The sequence below is a fragment of the Vidua chalybeata genome, chromosome 3 (genome assembly GCF_026979565.1).
Source record: "Vidua chalybeata isolate OUT-0048 chromosome 3, bVidCha1 merged haplotype, whole genome shotgun sequence".
In the NCBI taxonomy this organism is placed as follows: Eukaryota; Metazoa; Chordata; class Aves; order Passeriformes; family Viduidae; genus Vidua; species Vidua chalybeata.
The window spans coordinates 74,406,711-74,429,605 of NC_071532.1; the positions used below are offsets into that span (position 1 = coordinate 74,406,711).

At 35.6% G+C, this 22,895-nt stretch overlaps 1 protein-coding gene across 3 annotated transcripts; it reads right to left on the reverse strand.

Annotated features, from left to right (window-relative positions):
- Positions 1-3,711: 3,711 nt before the first annotated feature.
- On the reverse strand, positions 3,712-22,859 carry UFL1 (UFM1 specific ligase 1). 3 transcript variants are annotated; one of them, XM_053938588.1, is made up of 19 exons: positions 22,720-22,859; positions 21,903-22,048; positions 21,008-21,036; positions 20,155-20,252; positions 19,205-19,319; positions 18,849-18,979; positions 18,167-18,225; positions 15,184-15,330; positions 13,925-14,100; positions 13,074-13,253; positions 12,627-12,747; positions 10,305-10,427; positions 8,508-8,628; positions 7,503-7,666; positions 6,277-6,407; positions 6,055-6,135; positions 5,230-5,315; positions 4,615-4,795; positions 3,712-3,939 (listed from the first exon to the last, which is right to left on the reverse strand). In XM_053938588.1, the coding sequence occupies exons 1-19, from the start codon at positions 22,794-22,796 to the stop codon at positions 3,727-3,729; spliced, it is 2,379 nt and encodes a 792-aa protein (XP_053794563.1). In that variant the 5' UTR covers positions 22,797-22,859; the 3' UTR covers positions 3,712-3,726. The 3 variants fall into 3 exon arrangements, with proteins under 3 accessions (XP_053794563.1, XP_053794564.1, XP_053794565.1); XM_053938589.1 differs by lacking the exons at positions 21,008-21,036; positions 22,720-22,859 and having other exon boundaries at positions 21,903-22,044; XM_053938590.1 differs by lacking the exons at positions 20,155-20,252; positions 22,720-22,859 and having other exon boundaries at positions 21,903-22,044.
- Positions 22,860-22,895: the final 36 nt, after the last annotated feature.

Genomic DNA, 22,895 nt, shown 5'->3' on the forward strand with positions numbered 1-22,895 from the left:
AATATGTTCTTGCCATCAAGGACAAGAAGTTCAGAAACGTCCTATAGCACATCACTTTTCTTATACTTCAAAGAATACCATCAAATTTGTCTAAGCTGTAGAGATAACAACTGTATTCATAGAAGACAAGCCCAGAGAAACATCTAAAACAGAATCAGGATTTTTCCCAACAGGCATAAATTAAGTACAAATGAGGAGGTCAGCAAAATCCTGTTGTTTCTTCAGACTATCAATTAGAAGATGTCTCTTACAGCTCCTGCAGCACTTCTTGAACTTCCTGAAATACAAAGTAGCTTATTTTATCTGTCTCCCAACATGACCTGTCTTGACCTACCTTCTTCTTCATGTTGAAGGTTTGGGAAATTCATCAAGCAAATGGTGGTTCTCCTTAAACTACTCAGGTTACTCAGGTTGCAATTTAGAATATTCATAATTTAAAGAACAAAACCACATTCCTTAACAATTCCTAAAGAAAAACCTTTTTTTTCCTGACGAAATATCTTTGGCATTTACTGAATATGTTCTGTTATTTGGGTTAGCAGAGAGTATCTATAATAATAAAGTCCAATTGTTGTTCAAAATGTTTGGCCAACATGGATTTGGAGGCTCAGAAAGCACTCAAACGAGAAATATTACATGTCTTGTTCTTATATTCCTCTCTAAGTACCCACTTTGGCCTCTGCTGGAGACACATTTCTGGGCTACACTGACCTTCAGTCTGACCCACCACAGTCACTCTTCCATCATCTGCAAGAGTTCTAAACTTCCTATTAAACAAGAAACCCCAATCAACCCATATTTGTAGAAATTTCCATTTTCTTGGCCTACTGTTACTAGGAAAAACATTCAAGGAGAAACCACCGCCTGAGTAGCCTTACTCATGAGCCTGCAGAGAACAGAACTACTGTAGTTTTATCTGAACAAGCTCTCAGATGGATTCATGCTGACAACAAAACCCACTGATACTATTTAGAAACCTGTACCAGATTTTTTAGGAAGCTGCAAGAGTTTCAACGAAGAGTTGAAAGTTCTAACAGAGCAACAATTTGCTCAGTTCCAGCACATCTGCAAGCAGCCAACAAGAGTCATCTTTAGCCATTTAAAAAGGAAAGGCAAAGCTGTTGCTGAGACAGGTATTACTCTACCTATGGCTAATGCATCCACTCCAATCTGAGAGTAGCAGCAAACAAGGTCATGAGAACATTTGTAAGTGGTTATGTATAGACACATACATGCGTCTATATGTGTCAGTTTGAGATTAAAAATATAATGGTGGTGTTTAGACAGCATAAGTGAAGGTGAGTGGCTGACACTAACACTTGAAACCAGAGTAAAAGTGTTAATTGGCATACTTTGTAGTGCCTTTCATTTTCCTAGATATTCCAAAGGGCAGTTTTGTTTTTTGAACTGCACCTCTGATTTGTAAGACATTACTCTTCCTTCCACATACATTCCTCCTAGGGAGAGGAAAAAAAATTGTGAATTAGCAAAATTCCTTCTTTTTCCTTCAGAAGATATACTTCTATATCATAAACTAAAGAGTGAATTTCCAAATCAAGAAAAAATTGGAAAAACTGGGACAGTTTTCCAACCACGTCTCCTTGAATTCTGTTAGTAGCCAGAAGATATCACTGAACTATAGTGTTTCCATTGTATCTACTTCAAAGAATCTATTTTTTTAAATCCTTTTATAACATAGGCTGGAATATAGCAAGTTGAACACATGATAAAGTGAATTCTGCAGTAAGTTCCTTATTATACCAGCATAAAACCGTATCAAACAGAAATACAGGGACACTCAGAACCATGTGTTAAGTCTAATATTACCTATTGCTGTTTGAAAGCTGCAATTTGCAAGATGATCAAACACTGCTGAAGTCAACAGAATGCTCTTCAAATACTTCACAATTTAATGTTATTAAAATAATTTCTTATTTGCATACAGAATTTCATATAGTATATTATTTACAAAAGAGCTCAATGTCATATAAAATTGTTTACATTCATTATAGGAACTTATTAATTATTCTGGATAAATAACACGAAATCAAACCTATTCCTGGTATACAAACTATTCTTAAACAAAGTTCAACAACCTGAATATTTATTGTCTTTTATTCCCCACTGTCTTTTACTGCCAGCTGTTATAACCTCCCACCAAGGAAAGAGAAACAACTACCTTTGCTTCTGCCTTACAATTCCAAACTGTTCTTGCCTCATAGCTGATAAAAGATCAGCATTGGCATGAACATTGTTAAACATTACTGCCTTTTAAATATGTGTAATATTCTAGTCTATTCTATTTGGTGTTTACATCACCAAAATTACCTTAACATTTGTTACTCTGTTACTGGGGTTCCATACCTGGCCTCTTTTAACTTTCAATTGTTGCAATTTCAGGCTTGGAAATGTTTATGATTAAGCCCACAAGAATGTCAATTGTTGGAAAACAGAAAAATTTGAATGGAGCAGAATTTGCACAGAATTTGCCCTCTTTGAGAACTAATTTTGGCAAGGATGGGTGAATGACATTTTTAGTGAAAAGAAAGTTTTTAATCTCTTATTACTCAACCTTGTTGTTATGCAAACCCCATGAAACTACATACATGAAATCCATGGGTATTACTGAAGTAATAGAACTTAGATATTTCAAGTTTGAAAATTATCTTCTCTTAAAAATAAATTTAGAAGTATATTTGCCATACAAGAATTATGGCATTAATAGTGATAGAACTCAATTTTTCACATTTTTTGTACTTTCCTGAAGACGTAAAGTACTGTTCATGTAAAAATAAGGCTCACAAAAAACTTGAGGGAAGCAATATTTCTGTCGATGAAGTTGATGTAGAAAGATCATGAACTAAATTATTTTTAAGAAACTCAGGATAAACAGAACACCACAAGTTCTCTCAAGAGCTGACAGAATGCAAATAAATATTTCTATCCGCTATTGGAACTGGTCTAAGCACTCAACAAGTCTGCTGAATAAACACATGGCATGTACAATATGGCAAATGTAACAGGATTTATCTGCTTCCAAAATGCCAATGCAAAAGAGAGTCACCTTTTCTGAATTACAAGTTTTAAATGAACAGCTATTTCAGACATTAGCAAATAGATCAGTAGTATCAGTGTGCTGATGTTCATGAACTTGAATGTTCATGAAACTCACATTAGTAGTGGGTCATTTCCCTTAAGTTTATTAATATCCACTCGTACTCAAATTGTTTTTACTGTTGCAGTCCAGTGAACAGAAACTGAAAACATTCACTAATGATACCAGAGTAAAGATGGCCCTTGCTGGTGTGCTGCTGGGTATCAGAATATGTTTTAAAACCAGTATGTCATATTAAGATAGACAGGCTTATCTCAGAGAAGTAAAACTATCAGCCTGTGTGTGTATGGAACAAAATACACTGTTATTTGAAGAGTAATTTCTTGAGGTCTCACATGAGGATGCCAATAAACACCCACTGGTTTTGTACCCAAAGCATCCATAACTGTGCTCTGCCACACCTACATTAATGTGTTTTCAAAGTACACTATAGAAGTAACAAAATTCCATTTGCCACCATCACCCAGGAACTGTATTCCCTGGCTGTGATTTGAAAACTACTAGAGGCCAAATTTAAAGTCTGTCAAGCATTTCCTGTTGTCCCTTTTTTTCAGCATAAAAGAAAATAAAGTCTGACTCTATCATGGAGGCGGATGTGCTGAATAACAGTTTTATTCCTCTGTTACAGAAAATTTCCTAGGTCTGAGAACAAGATCTTTGATAGAGGTAGTGATTTCCTGGAGTTCTTTTCGAATGCTTTCTGCTCCTTCCTCCTCTTCCATGTTATCTTTGTTATCACTGTCTCCGTGTTCAGCTTTCTTAGTCTGGCTGGTCAATTGTTTCACCACTAATCCATGGTATTTGACTATCAGCGAATACTGGTCCTGACGGCAAAAGATGAGAACAAACCCAGGGGGTGTCAATGTTACAGAAAAGGTAGACAGACCTATAATTAAAGATGTAATTTTTTAAAAAACATTTTCCCATATGGGGCAAAGAGATTTAGTGATACAGAAATATATTTCCAATGAAGTATTTGACAACATAAATTCCAAGAGACATTCAAAGAGGCAGAAAACTGAAAGTGCATCCAAGTGCCGCAAAAACAGGACAATAAACCACTGAAGCATGAAAGCAACGCAGTTAGTAAACATCATCAGTTTCAGCAGTATAAAATACAGAATTTCAATGTATTTGTTCTTTAAGAGGTACATCTTTCTTTAAAACTGGATTAGGAAAGTTTAAAAAGCAACCATGCTCTAGCTCAGAGGAAAGATGTAAAAATGTTCAGTTGTAAGAATTATAACAACCCCCAAGAAAGAGCTGTCTCACGGTTCAGTCAAAGGATTAATAACAGATTGATTTTTAAATTTATAAAAAAAAAAATGATGACAGATCTCTGAAGAGGTTGATTTGCAATGCAGTACAGATCAGAGGAATTGTATATCCTGCACATAAAATAGTGTCAGGTTTATGCAACAAAAATAATGTAAGGCACAATTTTCATGCTCTGTCATAGAAAAAAGGTAATTTCCCCTTAAAAAGCTAGAAAATAATACCTCTGGGATCCTGCCACTTAGGAAATTAATGATCTGTGGTACTGATCTTCCTGGTGCATGAAGCATGCAGTGAGTTGAAAACTGAAATAACAATACTGATGTCAGGTGCAGAACAAGAGCTGGATCTTCTGTGACTTTGAGCTGCTCAATCAGAGCTTGTCTATGCTGAAATAGGACTTGCCTAAGGAATAAGAATATATTAAACAAAAATATGATTCTATGATTTTATCACATAGTAGTTGATCACAGATGCTAAAACTTATTTAACATTAATTAATTTTAATTTTCTCCTCTGACCATTTATTTATGTGGAATTCCAAAACGTTAATTGAAAAAAAAAAAAAACCAAAAAACTATCACTGGCATAGCTCAGATTTTGAAAGACCCCTAGGGAACTTGCAGAAAAGTAGCGAGCCAACAAAATTAGCTAAATATGAATTCTCCTCTTCTCCTTCTCCCATGCATTTAGAACTGCTTGACTTTCTGTTTTCCAGATAAGCAGTTTGGAAAGAAGGACTGCCTCTTACCCACTGAGTATGACTGCTCCCATACTAACCACCCCACATTTGTGCAGCAATATAGGCACATTTCATAGAATAAATAAAATTAAGGTACCTTTCCTTCTTTTTGTCTCCTTTTTTCACCATAACACCACAAATATCCACTGCAGAGTCAAGGCACGAAAGAAAATCTTCTATACTCTATTAAAAATAATAGAAATATTTAATCTGTGTTTGCAGATTATAAAAAAGTTTAACTATTGTTCACAATTAATGACACAAATGATATTTCAATACACTTGAAATAAAGTATAGAAGAAAAAGTAACATGTATTTAGTAGAAATTATCTTTTTTCATTTTACAACAGTTCATATACTTAAATATTAACCCACACTGTAATTAATTAGTCTTGTAAATAATATTAAAAATGAATATATGTTCTACAATTATTTACAGATATATTTTTTATTAAGAAACACCTCAATGTGGCCTTTTGCATAAAAGAATTAATAAATAACTCTCCTTGTGCCTACACTGCCATAATCTGAACGTTTGAGGGTTTTTTTAAATATCCATAATTTTACTAGTTAACAAATACATGAAGAACAAGCAAGAACTCTGGGAACAAAATACAAGAAACATCAACCACTGGAGATTCTCGCTCCGTTTTCACTCCTCTCACCTGCCCATGAAAGGCACACTGGATTCCATATGGCAGCAAGGAGCCAAAGGTGACTATCAGTATCAAAATGTAAGATCCCCTTTTCATCTGAAAATTCACAGATATAAAACCACACTTTCTCTCACTGCCTGACACAAATACAAAAGATTATTTTGCCTTCAACCTTCATAGCAGCAGTGGTTATGTACTACTATGTGTGGGTCAGCTATTTATTAGCATTATATCAGCAAACCAGAAAATCTGAACTTGATTTTTACCTTGCCATTCAGAGAAGTATGCAGTTTAGTTAAAGGACCTTTAGTATCTTCTGGCAGTTTACCTAAAATCTTGATTCTGCCCTGTATGGAACAAGAATGGAAATAATCTGTAATATTAATAATCTTTTCAGATGTAGGCATATTTCAACTGAAGCAATTACTTATTGAACAGACATCATTGATCTACTTGAGACTGCTAGAAAGCAACTTTTATTTCTATACCTCACTTGTGATTGTAGAGTAATTTTCTGTTGTCATCATTGACTCAGATGCCAAGAAGTTGAAAACCAGATTTGTAATGTCTGTACACAGAGTCTTCAACAGGTGTTTGGCAAGGTTAGTCTGAGTATCATCTGTTAAAACAAATAAGTGATTAAAGTAATTTATTATAGTTATCTGATTCCTATGATGTCATCACAGCACCTTCCTACCTGTGGACTCTATCAACCATGAGTTCTATGAGAAAGTTATCTGGACACATGAAGATAACATCCCTCATGTGCTGTGACATTCTTATGGAATGCTGTTCAGTGCAAAATGTGAGCTTTCAGGTCTGTAAGATCATTTTAATGCATTGCTAGTATTTCAAATATGTATCTGTATAAGCAGTAAACAACCCTGTAGAATCCTCCTGAACCACTGCTACTGATCAAGTCAAGAGTACACAAAGGAAAATTCTGCAGGACAAGCAGTTAAATAGAAGAACAGCCATGTGGCTTTTAAGACTGAAATACTAGAATTTGGAAAAAAAAGAGGCTACAGAATACATGTCCAAGAACAAAGGCTAATGGGAAATAATTCTATAAATTCCAAAATACAGGAATATCAGGTTGTTTGGTTGTTTTGCTAGTGTTTCCTTCTGCTAGAAGATTTCCACAGGGAAAACTCCAGAAGAAAGCTGAATACAGCAGAGAATCTTGGAAATGTCTACAGTATTTTCCTAATGCTAACTTTTCTGTCATGCCTTACAGAATAACCCTCTGCAAAACAAATCTGACAGACTATCCTCAAGCAGCAGCTCCTTTCAGTATCAAACCTATGAGGTTTAAACAGCAGCTTCTTAGAATCAGGTGGTATTCAATTTTTTCATTAGTGGCACAGCTGACAGAATAAAATGAGCTTACTAATATTTTCCTTTTTTTTTAATCTGGACAGTGAAAAACTGGAAGCAATGCAAACACTTGGGAAGGAAAGACAAGAACACAGTTACCTTAACATAAGATATAACAGAATATGGATATGAAATAAAAAGAATGTATTTCAATTACTGTGCAAAGCCATGCACTTCAGCATAAAGGCAGTATTAGGCATACTAAACACATCTCTAGTTTTTTCTTTCTAGATTTTCCTTTTTAAACTCTTGGCCTGTCTGACCTTTTATGTAGATTCTGGAATAAATTTAACATCCTTGAAGGAGCATAATAATTTTTCAAATATGTATTTTGTACCTGTGAAATGCTTTGCTCCCTTTTCAAACAACCTAATGTTGTTGTACAGGTTTGAGAATTCCTCCTGCAAGTCCTTCATAGCCTGTCTTCTGTTGGCTCCAGAGGAAGATGTTGAAGATGTAAAAACGGAGCGCACAACTTCCTGGTAAGTTTTTGTCAAAGGTCTTAAAACAGGAAAGAAAAAAAGAGAAAACACAGAGCAATGTGTGAAACTGTACAAGGTTTTCCCAAATATATCACACACAGAGAAAACAACCTCATTATGTAGTAAATGATGGGGACATGAATGCTACAGAATGGTGAGGTAAACAAAAAGCAAATTATGGTAATCAGAAAAAAATCCACGAGGAAATTAAAATATACTTAATGGCAGATAGTCTAATGTTATAGTATGTATGGTATGCAGATGTATGCCACGGTTTTAACTCTTCACAACTCCTCAATGGAAATAAGGTGAAAGATAAAAGGATTTCCAGAAGCAATGCTATTCACCAACTTTCAAGAGCCTCTGGACAAATTTCTAAAGATGCAGTAACTACAGCACTCCAGGTTTATTCAAGTTTGGCTATTACAGTCTTATGTTCCTTTTGCTCTGAACACACATATTCACATTCTCTTTGGTACAGAACATCTTTTAAAAGAAGTTATTAATCTTTGCATAGCTCAGTTTGCTGACATAACTTACTACACAGCTCTCATGAAACATGAACCAAAGGCTGTCCAGAAAATGGGACTCATGAAACCCTAGCATGGATCATTGTAAGGGAGGAAAATACACCCATGAAGCTGAAAATGAGCTTGCAGGACCATGTACTTCTAAGCAGAAGCACATTCCTGTGTCAGCACAGCTTTTTAACACATAACACAGAGCTGTACAGAAAAAGAATATTGTGGTTCATGTCTATCAAAAAGGCACTCTTTTCTAAGTAAGAAAACAGACTGAAGTGTAGATTCATCTGAAGCAAATCACAAGTTTTCTAACTCCAGCTGAATTATTGAAATTACCTTCTTAGATGTTCAGCAATTTCTGTAATAAGCTCTTCAGGGCAATCCTGCATGTGGGTCTTTAAAACATCCTCAATTTCCTCTTGTGACATGAAAGAGAACTCCAGTTTCTTATTCCTACCTGTAGTGGCCATAAACAACACTCACTGAGAAAACATTCCATTTAGTATTGCTGCAATTACTTGGTGGCATGAGACACTGGAAAGCCTCAAAATCCAAACATCACAGAAAAAATGCTTATCAACACTGGAAAAACCGGGATGATTACATATGACAGTTGAATTTTACACATACAAAAAACTGACAAAATTTCTCTTTTGATCACTTAGAAGTTTCTGCAATAGACAACTGAAGTAGTGTATGAGGATATGCATTTTTGGTGATATTCTTTTCAGTCTGCTTGGCCCATGAGTCTAGAAACCATAATGCCACCAAGACCAAGTAGAACTTAAAGTGCCAAAACTTCCTACTTGAAGAATTTCACAACACAATTGTTTTTATTTTTTTAAACTCCATTTAGTGAGGTACACAATCATGAAACACAGTTATTGAGGTTACAGCATAAAATCTGAAACATGATAAATTAAACCAGACAAGGTGTTCCAGTAATAAAAGCAACTTACATTCATACAGTTTATTGCATCTGTATTTAGGTTTTGCACAAAACGTGAACTTTTCCTGGGTGCTGTAGAATTTTTACATATAAGAATGCGGTCAGAATGATGACAGAGAACCAGAAAAGGACATGTTCCAACCTTAAAACAGGCTTATTGTGTGTATAAGTATGGAGATCAATGATGTTTCTTGCTGTGCCATGGCAGTAATGAACATACAAGGCTTATAAACAAGTGAAATGGGAGGTTAAATCAGGTTTTAAAAAGGATCTTATTTACATTTGAATGGTTTCATCTGAATTTACCTTGAGATTGTGGTTCAAGCTATTTATCATAGTACACCAATAAAAGCAGCAACAAGGGCAAAACAGAAATCCTACAACAAAACCCAAAAGTGACTGAACATTGTTTTACTCAGTAACTGAATAGTCCTGAAAACTAATTCAATTTATATGTGAATTACAGTACTCTCTGAGAGCAGTATCAAACAAAATTACTACACTGTATTTCACACGTCAAATATCATGCCTCAAAGTATTTTTGAGTCAGTATTGAAAATCTGGACCCTACATATAAAATGGAAGCACACATTTCTGGTTCTCCATTGAACAAATGAAAGAACACGATTGCTTCATTTGCAATCACTGCTTGCTCTAAATCTAACAATGCTTTTACTTAGCAAGCATGGTCCTTTTAATAGTGAAGGTAGAAAAATAGGCACCAATAAGGAGTGATATTAAAACTATCAAACATTAGTTTTGACTGTATATTTTATTCCTATGAAGAAAAAAACTGTTTGATTGCTATGATTTGTCAATTTAGGCCATTCATTTATCATACACTAAGCAGCAGGTGTTACAAGATCAAGTGCAACGTTCACCCCAAAATATACAGCATTTCCTACATAAAAGAATAAATATAAAATGGTATTATTTCCTTGACTTAAATTTCTTTTTTAAAGACTAAGTTATACTGTTCAGTGAACATTTAATGTCCATTTAATTTAAATAGCAACATCAGACCCACAGATACAATTTTAACTAAATAGTGTTCTCATCATCTTGGCATTTTAGCTGACCTTATCTAAACAGTGGGGGAAGAACACACATGTAGAAAAAAAAGCAAGTAGTAAAACCATGTTGAATAGATATGAATAGATAGTGCCTAAAATAAAATGACAAACCTGTGGCAGTCCCTTGTGACTCTTCATCACTGTCAGCATCCTTTCTTCCTTTCTTCTTGGCTTTCTTAATCTTTATCTCTCTGGCATTCCCACCACCTCCGCCTCTCACGCTTCCACTGCCCTCTGGTGGGGAATTACTTGCTTAGTACACAGGAAAGTTGTAGCACTTAAAAAGTTTACAATACCATGGTAAATTATCTATGTTACTTGTTAATGCTGGGTTGAAAACCACAACTTGATTCTAAACATAACTTAGAACATATATTTCAGAATCTTAGGGCCATAAGTTTCATTCTTAAGAAAAAAAAAAGCAACTGAGGCAAAGCTTTGTTAAAGCTAATGTCATTAATAAAAACAAACACTAATACCAAATGAACATATAATAAAAAAAAAAAGAAAGAATAAAAAGAGCAGTATCTTGCTTCAGCTAAAAACAGATGAGATACCAGAGTCCACAATGTAGTGGAGGATTTTCTGTCAGCTGAAAATAGCATCTTAGTAAGTATTTAACACTTTTATTCAATGATGCTAAATAACTGAGTTTATAAAAACTATTTTAGATAATGTAACTTTGTGAATTTTCAGAGAAAGAATCCTACACTATATACACAAATATACCTATTTACTCAAAATATAATTGGAAGCACACATTCAATTAACTAGAGCACTCAATCTTTTTTGACTTTTCCTAGATGACTATAGAGCAATGGGATGTTCCAGTTCTGACACATATAACAAATTACTTTGTTCAGAAGTCCTGCAATCAAGGTATGCTCTTTGTTCCCTTTTTCACAGCATCTTCTGTTATTTTTTTACTTGGAAGAAATTTAAACTCCATGGTGCCATACATATATACACTATGCCTTGAGAAATTGGGTGTTTTTTCCATTTAAATATGGTCCAAGGTTTGAAGTAACTACATTATGTAACTACTGTTGTTTAAAGAAAGGAAACACAAAGAAATGGTGCTCTTACATAAAAAGCTAACTGCATCTGTTACATGCCATTGATGGATTTTTAATCATTACTTTTCAGGAACAGCCAAAAAAAATAGTGCTTTTCACAGACTTATTTGAAATGTGATTGCATTACAGTAATTACATTACATAAAACTGTTATGCTGGGGTGTTTTTAGGTAATGCACATAACAGTCCACAATAAAACATTTCAGAGTAGTGCTTGCTGATGGTGCAGCATGTTACCTGTGGGTATGAATTTGTCTAGACTCGTAGTACAGGCTCAGAAGAGCCTCACTCCTCAGAGGGCTGGAAACCGAAGTCTTTCCATTATGACAGTTCAATTAAAGAGCCATGCTTCTCTACCTTAGCTATGGCCTAGAAAAATCTGCCATCTCTTGTGCCAAGAATAAGTTTAATTTCCATGTCAACTCAGGCCTAGTCATGCTTTTTTTTTTTAAGAGTAGAATGTTCTACTTTGCAGACAAGTATATTCAATCAAGCCAGATGAATCAGTGCTCTAATTCTCTTTCTTTCAGTAGCACAGTAACACTCTGCAAGTGAGTTCAACATAGATTGCTCAGCTGTGCTGTAGCAGCACAAGAGCCACATAAAGGTTTTGGGATTCACAGTCTTCAGACTGAATACTGTTTCAAGGGTTAAATCCACACATTTTTATTCTTCCTTCAACTGAAATCTATTCCAAACAGTCACCACACAAATGGTGTAAGGTTTGGGATTAATTTAATCCAGAATATATCTCAAAGTAAACTGTCTTAATCTCCAAGTAACTGTTACATGGGCAAAACCAGAAAATTCTAGGGCATGGTTTTCTCAGAAAAGATGACAAGTATTCTTCAAAAAAAAACCCCAAAAATTCATTCTCAGTTTAGACAAAGTTATTTTGGAATTAACAACTCAAGGCTAATAATAAGAAACATATTACTTTTCCTGGATCCCTGAGAAATGGAGACTAAAATTTTACCTATACTGTGTAATAAAACATGTATTAGCTCAGAGGTCCCTGAGCTAATACTGGTTTTATTCAGTCTTATGTAATCACACTGTATAAAATAATAAATGAACCCAGGAAACAGTTACCTTGTGTTGAACTAACTCAAGAGACTTTTATAGTGCTTCCTCTGCATTTCTAAGTCTGAAATTAGCTCTCATGGGCATAGCTGAGATGTATGCACATGCACAGTATAATGGTAAGAGGTTGGTTTATTTCTTAAATATCTTAAGCAATGAATTGGAAGCATGTAATGGACTAAAAAAACCACTAACTTTATATTTAAGTATTTCAAAGATAAAACAAGGTGGGTTTTTTTTCTTTTTTTTGCTTTAGCTGAATATTGATATTTACCTGTTGCTTTCTTTCTTCTTTCATCCTTTTTGTCTTTTTTATTAGCATATGAGTTCTCTAAACAAGAAGCCTGTTTTAAATCTTCTTCAGTGACTAAATTAACAGGGTTGTTTTTAATTTCCTAAAATGAAGAACATGCACATCATAGCAAAATGATACACACAGCAATGGAAGAAAAACATTTAGGCCATAAGGCCATTTTCAAGTACACAAATCAAACAACATGTTTTCCAAGTACAACACATGAGACTGGACTTCCTCAGTGCACCAGAATATAAATTACACCCATTAAATATAGAAACCTGTTGTTAATTTTTTTTGCTTCTTCTCTAGTTGTAGTTCAGATGAGATGCACAGAAACTGTAACAGTGACTGCAAAGTCCCATGAGCTTTACTCTTAATACTCAACGTGCAATGTAAAAAAAAAAAGTAAAAAACCTACTGTACCTTTTCTGCTTTCTGCTGCATCAGATCAGAAAAGAGATCAGCACAGCTGCTTAGAAATTTCTCACTGACTGCAATGGTGTCATTGAAGACTAAACCCGAAGAGCTTTTGTTTAAAGATCTCATCACTTGCTGGAGCAAAATCCCAACATCTTCTACTGACAATGAGCTGGGCAAAAGAGTCTAGGGTAAAGAAAATTAAAATACAACAGCCTTGTAAGTGGATAAACAGAATAGACACAGGCCTTTTGACATATGCTAACTATTTAGAAAACATTGTGCTTTTCAAATTAAGCTAGTAATTTAAGAGTACACATTATTTAAATCTAACATGGCAAATCCACATTGCTCTAGAAATATGTGTTACCTCTGGGCAAATGCATGGCAACTTCCTCAACATGAAGTTCAACAGCTACAAAGCAACACCAAACACAGCAGAACTTAAGAGCAACAAAGGTAGTGCTGTAAGGCCTAAAATCAGGACTTAGGACAAAGTGGCTAAGATCCCTCTGCTCACCGAAAGTGCTGTAAGCATTTAGTTTAGACATTTTCTCAAAAAAAAGGGTCCAACAGAAATATATTGCTCTCTATAGTAGAGAAATGCACTAGTATTGAAATGAAATGAAAGTTAGTCTTGCATATCTATAAACTGAATGCCAGTATGTCCTTCCCCTGTTTTTATTCAGATCAAATCAAAGGCAAATAATGCCCTTTTGTCATTTTAATTATACTGAATTTTCTTATTTGACAACACAGAATTTCATTATACATATGTGTAGTTTCAGTAAAGTATCATTTGACACAAAAATAAGAAAAAATGAATAAATTCAACAACAACTGAAAGGACTGCTTACTGCTACATCTATCCAGTTTCCAGAGCTGATGGCTTCCTCCACAGAGGCTTCAACTTGATCCACAATTTCTTGACCAACACAAGCTGCTCTCAGAAATAAGAGTTGTGCCGACTTGTATCTTTTTTTAATGTAGCCTGCTGGGTCAGGGATGCCAAGTCTAGACAATGCATCAAATTCTATAAAATAGTTAAGATAACTGTTAAAATTTAGTTCCTTCGTATACATACAAGATCTTATGGGATGACTTTATTTTGAAAGTAGGAAATGAAGTGTTACACATATTTTTAGACAAGTAAATGCAGCCTTAAGCTAATGCTGACCTAAAACTTAGTTCAGTACAAGCTACATCTAAATGTTGTTAATAGAAGTATGCAGATTAAATCACGGATGTGACTTTCATCTGAGCTTAGAAAACTGGGTTTTTTTGGATTCTTATACCATTAAGTTTATATTTGCAGTCATATCTTTCCAAAGTATTCTAATATAGCATGAAAAATATTTACAATACATACAGTGTTTTCTTTTCAACTATTTAGCAGTTTATACTTAAGATGTGGGGAAAACTTTCAAAGACTGACAGACACTCCATCAGTCATGCAGTATTACAGAAACAATACTGTCATTTTAAGTTATGGTGAACCTTTTCAATCTGCAAGAATAACTGCTACTTAGGGCTTGGCCCTTTGGGACCATAAGGGGACATTCCTCTCTTTATTCAGGTCCACATTTTCCCACAGCTTGTGGTGTTTCAAAACACCATAATCCAGCATCACTCAGCTTGAAGTTAGATAGAATTGTCTGGATTCAAATCAGGACACTAGTGCTACTCACTCCAGTTCTACAAATATTATTTTGGAAAAAAATTCTTCCTAAGCACTGCATGTTTGGACTATTAGCAGCCAAATTTTGGTTGTAATCTGGACATATTCCTGAAACTCCAGCCACAATGATCTGAAAAGTTGACAATGAACAGCCTAATCAATGTCTTCAGAGCAGTAACAAAAAGAGCATTTGTAATTGTGAGAAATAGTTACTGTTTAGCAGTATGGTCCTCTCTGCTGAAATACAGTTCATTGTGATAAAGTAGCACACATCATTATGAGCAACATGGTCTTTTAGCAAAGGAGTATTAGCCACTGATTTGATTTCCACTTCTCCTTGTAAGCCCTCACCCTAAGCACTAGCTATATTAAGGTAAGACCAATTACCTACACTAGTTTTAGAAAGCTATTTTATCTGTAAGAATATAGATTAATTACCTAAGTAACCATTCTGCTTGAAAAAGGAATCCACCCATTTGTTCTGTGTTCTGGAATAGATGTCTGGAACAAACACAGCCTTATCCTGTCTCCCACCAACCACGGTGCCCTTTAGACGACCAGCATTAACAAGCTGTTCTAGCAAAGCTACAAGAGGAAAATAAATGAAGATATGTTTCCTAAGTTAGTATATTCATTAAGCAAAAGATAGTAATTATTTTCCCTGGCTTGTATCTTCTTTCTTTCCACCAATCAGTTTGTGCTTGTTCTAGTAAAACATTGCCAAGCTCTATCAATTATTTTTAACACTTATGAGAATTTCTTCACAAAAGCTCTGGAAATCAGACAATGTTTCCAAACAGTGAGCCACAATGGCAGGATCAAAACATTTTTTTCAACATATACTTGGCCACTTTTAGCTTTTAATTTAAAAAAGGCAGACATAGAAGAATCTTTCTCTGGACAGAAAAATAAAATATACTAGCATTTTATTAATAATTTCTCCATGATTTCACTGCTTGCATGTTAACCAAAATGGAAAAAAAAAAGATCTGAACACAGAAAATGACATGAAAAGTCACTACCTAAACTGCATAACACAGTTGCCAATAATAACTTCTTGAGAATACACAAATACTGCTGACAAAGAACATATTGGCAACTGGTAGTACCAAAGTACTAAGCAATTCTCGATACTAAATAAAATTTTTAAAATCCATTTAACTTGCATAGGAATATCTGATTTGCCTCCTATGATCTGCTTCTGCCTTTTTTGTAATACAAGAGATATATTTTTAAAAATCAGTGATATCAACTGCTAACTCTGCTGATGTCCAGAGCTTTGCCAGATGGCTTTTTTTAATACTCAGTTTATGTTCATTTCTATTTCATTAAAAGACAAGTTTTGCTCTGGAACAAGACATTAAATGGTATCACATGGCAAGGCTTCTTCCTCATTAAATAGAAGCAGCAATGAACACTTCAATGTGCTTAGTACAATACACAGAGGTTTAACTCACTTATGCAGGAAAGTTTACCTGAAAGCCCAGTTCCAGAAGAAACAGTGCATAGCAAATCATGATAGTTTTTGTCAGATATGCCCATAGTGTAGAGGAGCTTCTATAAGCTAGCAACTATTGAACACAACCGTGACTAGCAAAGCTGAACAACACTTACACTGAAAAAATGCAGCAGAAAGAGAAACCGATTTAAACAAGATATAGCTTTATGTAATTTAAGACAAGAGCCAGAAATTCATGTTCTGCCATGGTTCAGTTACATTGAATAGAATGGAACTTTTAAGACCAATTCTGGAAATAAAATTAGTTTTTTATATACTTCCTAATATTTTAGTTGCCCTAGAAAATAGAGTCAAGGTGTCTATTCCACTTAAGCAGTTGTCAGATAATACAGAATGGTTCTCTGTTTGCAATTTCAACTTCTTTTTATTCAAAGTTTGTAGGAAAAAGAATCAGACTTTCCTAGAAGTCCACAAAATTGGTTTAAAAATCTATTCATGAAGGGAAAGAAAAAATCTATTCTTTATAGAAAGAAGATGTCAGAAGAAAAGAAGTGAAATGAAGACATCAATTAAATTCTGTATTTTATCAAGTGCCAGTTCTAAAAGTCCAGGCATAGGAGGTGCTCTCAGTGATTTCGCAGACCATTGCTACAATTATGTCTAGACAGTATTTTGTTTTAAAACAACAGGATCCCTGTAGAACTATCATGAATTCTCATTTATTTTTAAAGGTGGCCAAGTAGCTTGTAGTGTCCTATTAGGTCTCCATCGAAGTCTGACAAAGATGGTAAGTGTCCCTCAATGTCAGTCCTATACCAGTAACATAATGCCCAGAAATTAATAACATATGTGATTTCATTATGCTTTGTAATTATTGCTTTAACCTGAAGAGTTTCTCGTTTCTAAAACTACTTTTTATCGTAACTTTTTGAGAGCTTAAGATGAATAGCAGCACACCTATGTGAAAGAAACACAGAAAAACGTTTATCCTTTGTATTGATTAAATAATTAGCTGTTTGTAAATAATACAAATATTACATTGAACTTACATTTTTGACCACTTTTAAACACATTGCTAAGAGCGACAGACATAAAAAGCTAAAAAGTAACATCATTAAAAGGTTTTTTTCAAGTTTCCAATATTTGTGAAATTGAAATGGTATCTCAGCAAATGGACGCAATACAATCTGTCAGTGAATAAAAAGATAAAAAGCTCTTTGAAACTTAGAAACTGCAGTGGTAATGAAAGAAAGTAAGAAAAACTAAAGAAAAGGATGAACAAACTCACTAAAAAAAAATCTCATGGAAGTACTAGAAGTACCAGCAGCACTTGGTCAGCCAGCACAGAAGACTAATGATGCTTGAAGCAGCATTTTTGAGAGATAGGAGCGGGCACACAAAGCTACAAACAAGTAGAGCCTAAAGATTTCAGCAGTTGAATAGGGATTCTTTATGCATTTCTACTTAGAAAAGGAAGTGTGGGAATAAAAGCAAACAGTTTAAGGATATGTTTTATCTCTCAGCATACAAAGTAATTTAACTAAGAGTATAACAAAAGCTTAGCCTCCATTATCACAGAAAAAAGTCAGTAAATAAAATCCTGAGCAATTAATGCCATTTGTCTACATAAAATCTGTCCCCTTTTGTGTGCTTCACTGATAAAACTGCCAGTAGCTAAGGGCGAATAATGAAAGAGATGAATAAATAAGTGCTGTACTTCTTGCATCATTCTGCCCCCACAGGCATCTCATCAACAAATATTTTCATTGCTTTGGATACAGAGAACATCCCTTCAGTTATGGATAGCACAAAGGGTTTAATACTTTCTACACTAAAGAGAAACACATTGTTCTGTATTTCAGAATTAAGGCTATGTGCTAAAAAGCTTCTTTGAAAGCACACTTTTAATAAAGAAGAATGGATTTCCTAACAAACACACAAAATATTCTGAATGAAACTCACAGTAAAGTAAATGTTCTTGAAATCCATACCGAGTGATCAAGCTACTTACAGGTGTAGGCCTTGGGAAAAAAAAAGAAAAACAAAACAATATAAATTAATTATATGAAACTGATGTGGAAAATCCAGAAATGAATCCAGAGGTTACTATAGGTAAACATAGCCTCAGGGTACTACACTGATGTTTAAAATAGCTTAAAGTGTTCAATTCTGAATTACTGTGAAGTGATAACACAAAAGCTATGATAATTATTGTAAGGAAACTTCTGCTTTGTTAAGTTTTCCTCTTCCTATGAAGTGACACAAAAAGTTATTGATTTAATAAGAAAAACTTATCTATAACCACATGTAGTGACCACATCAATATGTAACTGACTAAGGAGCTGTGGAGGGACAAGAGAAAAGATATTCTACAAAGTTAACAAAAGAACTATAGAGTAACATTTTCTTCAGCCAAAACACTAACTTATGTTGTATAGGGTATAGTGTTTTACTTCCCTTGTTTTTCAAAAGAGAGTCCCCATTTCTAATGAGTGAGTCTAACGTAACTGAGAATTGGTCCCAGGAACTGAACTACACTTAGGGAAATCTATCCATAGGTCTTTTTTTCAATCACAAGTGAATCTGGCCTATAAGGCCTGCAGCAAAAATATTTTAGTATGTGGTTGCAGGCATTGCAATTTACCGAGTAATCGCAGTGAAGAGCCCACGAATACGTGCTCGATGGCGGGACACAAAGGCTTCTGTAAAAATCACCCCACGGTTTTCCTGGTCTAGCTGTCCATGAATAATTCTGCCCAAACGCCTGGATAAAGCCTGTGAATAGAAGAATTGAGCATGCCTTCTTCCATCAGATATATGGGTATCTAATGACAGAAAACTTTGCAGAAAACAGAAGTATAGTTTGCAGATGTACCATGAAAACTAGGATTTAACCTTGGTATTAATTTTGCAAAAAACAGTGATTTAAAGCTAAGGATATTGCAAAGATAAAGAAAGAACAACCAATCCTGCATTTGCCAGGTTGGTGGCTTTCATCACCTGTATCAGGAAGTCTCCTGGAAGGTCGTATGCCTTGCAGAGTTCTGATATTGTCACCTGGCCAGTTTCCTGTAGTTTATCATTTATTTCTTCTGCTAATTGATCCAGATAACTCCTTTAGTAAAAATGAGAAAAAGAAAAGACAACATGTTAAGTGCGACATTCAAAGTCAACCTCAAGATCACATACTGAGTAACTGACCTCTTTCAATATAACTCTTTCTGTTACATCTTTTCAAAAATAAACTAAAAGTTATTTTAAATGAATAAAGAAGAACAGTGTAAGTGAAAATGTGTGGTTTTTTTAAAAAGCCTGCTAAGCAGGTAGCTAGCATTAAGACGGGGCATTCATCTACTTGTATGAAAATTTCAAGCAAGAGAAAGAGGAAAACATTATGTCAATGAAAATTGGGAAACAGCTTAAGTAAGTGAGACAGGTCTTAACTACTTGAAGAGAGACAGGTACTTCATAATCTTTGACAAGAACAGATCCTGAAGCTCAAACAATAAAAAGGACAACCCCATAAGAGTACTACTTCAGTGGTTGTTAGTGTGCTGGAAGCCATGAAATAACTAGGTCAAACATCTTAGCCTTGTGAGGTAAAACAAGAGGTAGAAGGTTTGTCAATAGCTGAGGCAGACAGCAAAGCCAGAGAGCAAAGGAGATCTGGCTGCTGTACAGGAAGACACTGGGTAAGAAATGCAGCCTCTTAAATGCAGGACACAACACAGACGTTCAACAGGGCCTTGACACTGTGGATTCATTGGATGCTTTACTGAGATGGGTCTCACCTGCCAAAAGCAGCACTGATCACCACCAAGCAACTCTAGTATCAGCCAAGAAAATTGTATTTCACTTCAGAAGCAACAAAGGTTGGATATTATTTTTAGTCTGCATTTTAAAAAATAAACAGGGTATGAATTATACATATTGCTCCTGAAGGTACTCACTCATTTATAAGCTGTCCCAGTACAAGCTGAATACCTTTTTCGGATTTAACAATGTCATTAGCTCTGTTTTCAATGTGCAGAAGGTCCACATTTATTACCTAAAAAAAAAACCTCTTATCAGAACTTTAAATTCAAAATCATTCTCAAACGCTGAGGTATTAGTTACACATTCCTATATCTTGAGCAAAGCTACTCTTATTTTTTTATACTATTGCATACAAACACACTTGATCTGTATTTTGGAATAGAGCAGCAATCCTTTAGGGGAAAAAAAAAAACTCTCTTTGCAACTGTTACAAGGTTAAAAGAAACCTAAATAATAATAAAAAAAAAAAAACAGAAAGCAGTAAGACAAAATAGGAAACTGGCTTTCAAAATGGTTTTCTGATTCCAAGCAATTTTGTTCAAGCCTGAAGGAAAAATTAGCCACAGAGGAAGACTACTGCAGGACAAAGATTAGTGGAGACAAAGAATAATGAAGGAAGAAGGTAGATTCAAAGAGGCATGCAAAGTTGATTATGCATGCTCCTGCAGCTTTAAATTTAAATAGGTAACATATTTCTTTTCTGTCTGCCCTCCTTAGTTTACAAAGGAAGAGTTCATAAACAAAAACTGTATGTATCAGTAGTGATTTCTGAAGTTCTAAATTATCACTAAGCAGAGAGGTTTCAATAAAGCAATAAATGGACAGATTAAGTAATCTGCAGTACCCTGACATGAGCTACCAGCTCTTCATAGAATTTGTTCTGTTTTAACAAATTAACTTAGCTGGAGTACGACTAATGAACTCCATATTCACACTATACATGGTGAAGAAAAGAAAGAAGTATAAAGTTTTTATTACTAAAGTTACCTGTTGTAAGTCAACAATGTTAACTCGACCTTCAAGAAAAGTTAAAACACACTTTTAGTACATGAAACATATTTGAACAGATTTAGAATAAAGTACAGATCATTGTGCACAAAATATTTAATTACTTTTTCTGTAGACCAATTAAACTAGTCCATGAGTGCCCAGAGATTGCTAAAACTTTCTACCTTTGCATGATGCTACTAACAAAAAGCCCAGCAAATTTTAATTCAGACCAAGCTGCCCCACTGGTATGACACCATGGCAAAACACAAACTGAGCCAAACCTGTGGTAACAGTGAGAAAATGGCCAATCTGTATGGATATAATAAGAAGTTAGTTTTTCTAAACATATGACACTGTGAAATTCACCCTTAAGAATAACTCAAAGTACAATACACTGCCTGTTCATTAAAGCCATCAACAAAAAAGCTATCTCAACTTCTTTACTTGCTTCCTTATATATCTAAGTCATATTTTCCAATACAAGTGGCTCTTCACATTGGTAAAATAAAAGAAGCTCTCAATGACAATTTACAAATATTATTATCACTAATGGCATGAGAGGAGAATGACTTTGAAATTCCAAGAGAAGGCCAAATATCTCAGCCAGGTACTAAATTTCCTTCAAAACGGATTTTTATACAACTTTTATGTCAGAAATTCCACATGGGTGAAAATAAACCAAATAGTCTATCTTGATATGCTTATCTAAAAGCTTGACACAGATCTGAAGTGAAAATAAGTGAAAATAAAAGAGCAGTAGGTGAGTTAATGTGTAGATGAAGCAAACTGACTTTTTCTGAAAGATTAAGGGTACTGAAAACTTTCAAATTCTTTCTGTAGCGTTCAAAATTAACTTCCAAATCCAAAGGAAGAAGGAAAATGCCACACTTACCACCACAAACATGAAGCTCATCATGGATCTCCTTACTAATCTGTGCTGGAGTGACATACTCCTTGCCATCAAGCGTGTGCACTACTTCCAGCTGCTTTTCTGTGATCAGCTTTGTGACAATTTCTATACAGTTCCGCTCTGACAATCTTTCAGAAGCAGAAGGAGTCAGCAGTTAATTCTAAGGAAGTACTTGCTAAAATTACCTTTAAAGTTTCAAACACACTAAACACAGGAAGTACAATGAAGATTGCTTGCAGTTCTTCGCGAATATACTTTTTCAGACAAAGAAATTAATGTCTGTATCCTGCTTATCACCCACCAAAGCATCCATATGGCTTCACTTGAGCGCGTCATCTCTCCAAAAACTTTTACTCTTCCCCTGAACAGTCAGCCCTGTCAGCTGTGAGAGCGCACCTGCTGGTGAATTTAGGAACGCCTGTAATTAAAGAATTCCTGTCTATGACACTTCTGTGCGCTTTTGGTTTACTTCTGCGCGTTTCGGATTCATTTTTTCTTTAACAAAAACAAGTTCTGGGCAACGTTCTCTCAGCAAGTTCTCTCAACTAGTCAAGCAGACAGAAGGGTGAAACCGAGCACTAGGGCCGTGACGATTTTGAGCAACCCGAACTTAGCTGTGACTACACACTCAGTCGCTTCCCTGGGCCTTCCCACAGGGGACGCGGAGCTGCAGCAGTGACACAGGGAACGGCAGAGGGGCCGTGTCGGGCCGGGCCCCGCGGGGTGCCCGGACCGGGGGCCGCAGGGGAAGGGGGGCGGCAGGCGGGCTCGGCGGCGGTGCCGGCGCCGCCCGGCTCACCTGTGGGCTACCTCAGCGAACTGCGCCCGCTGGAAATCAGCCGCCAGCTGCCGGATCTCCTCCCAGGCCGCCGCCATCGCGCAGCGACACGTCAGCCCCGGCAGCGCGGCGGCGGGCAGCGAGCGGGGCCGGCCTCCGCCCGCAGCGCCGCTCGGCGGCGCGGAGGCGCCCCTGCG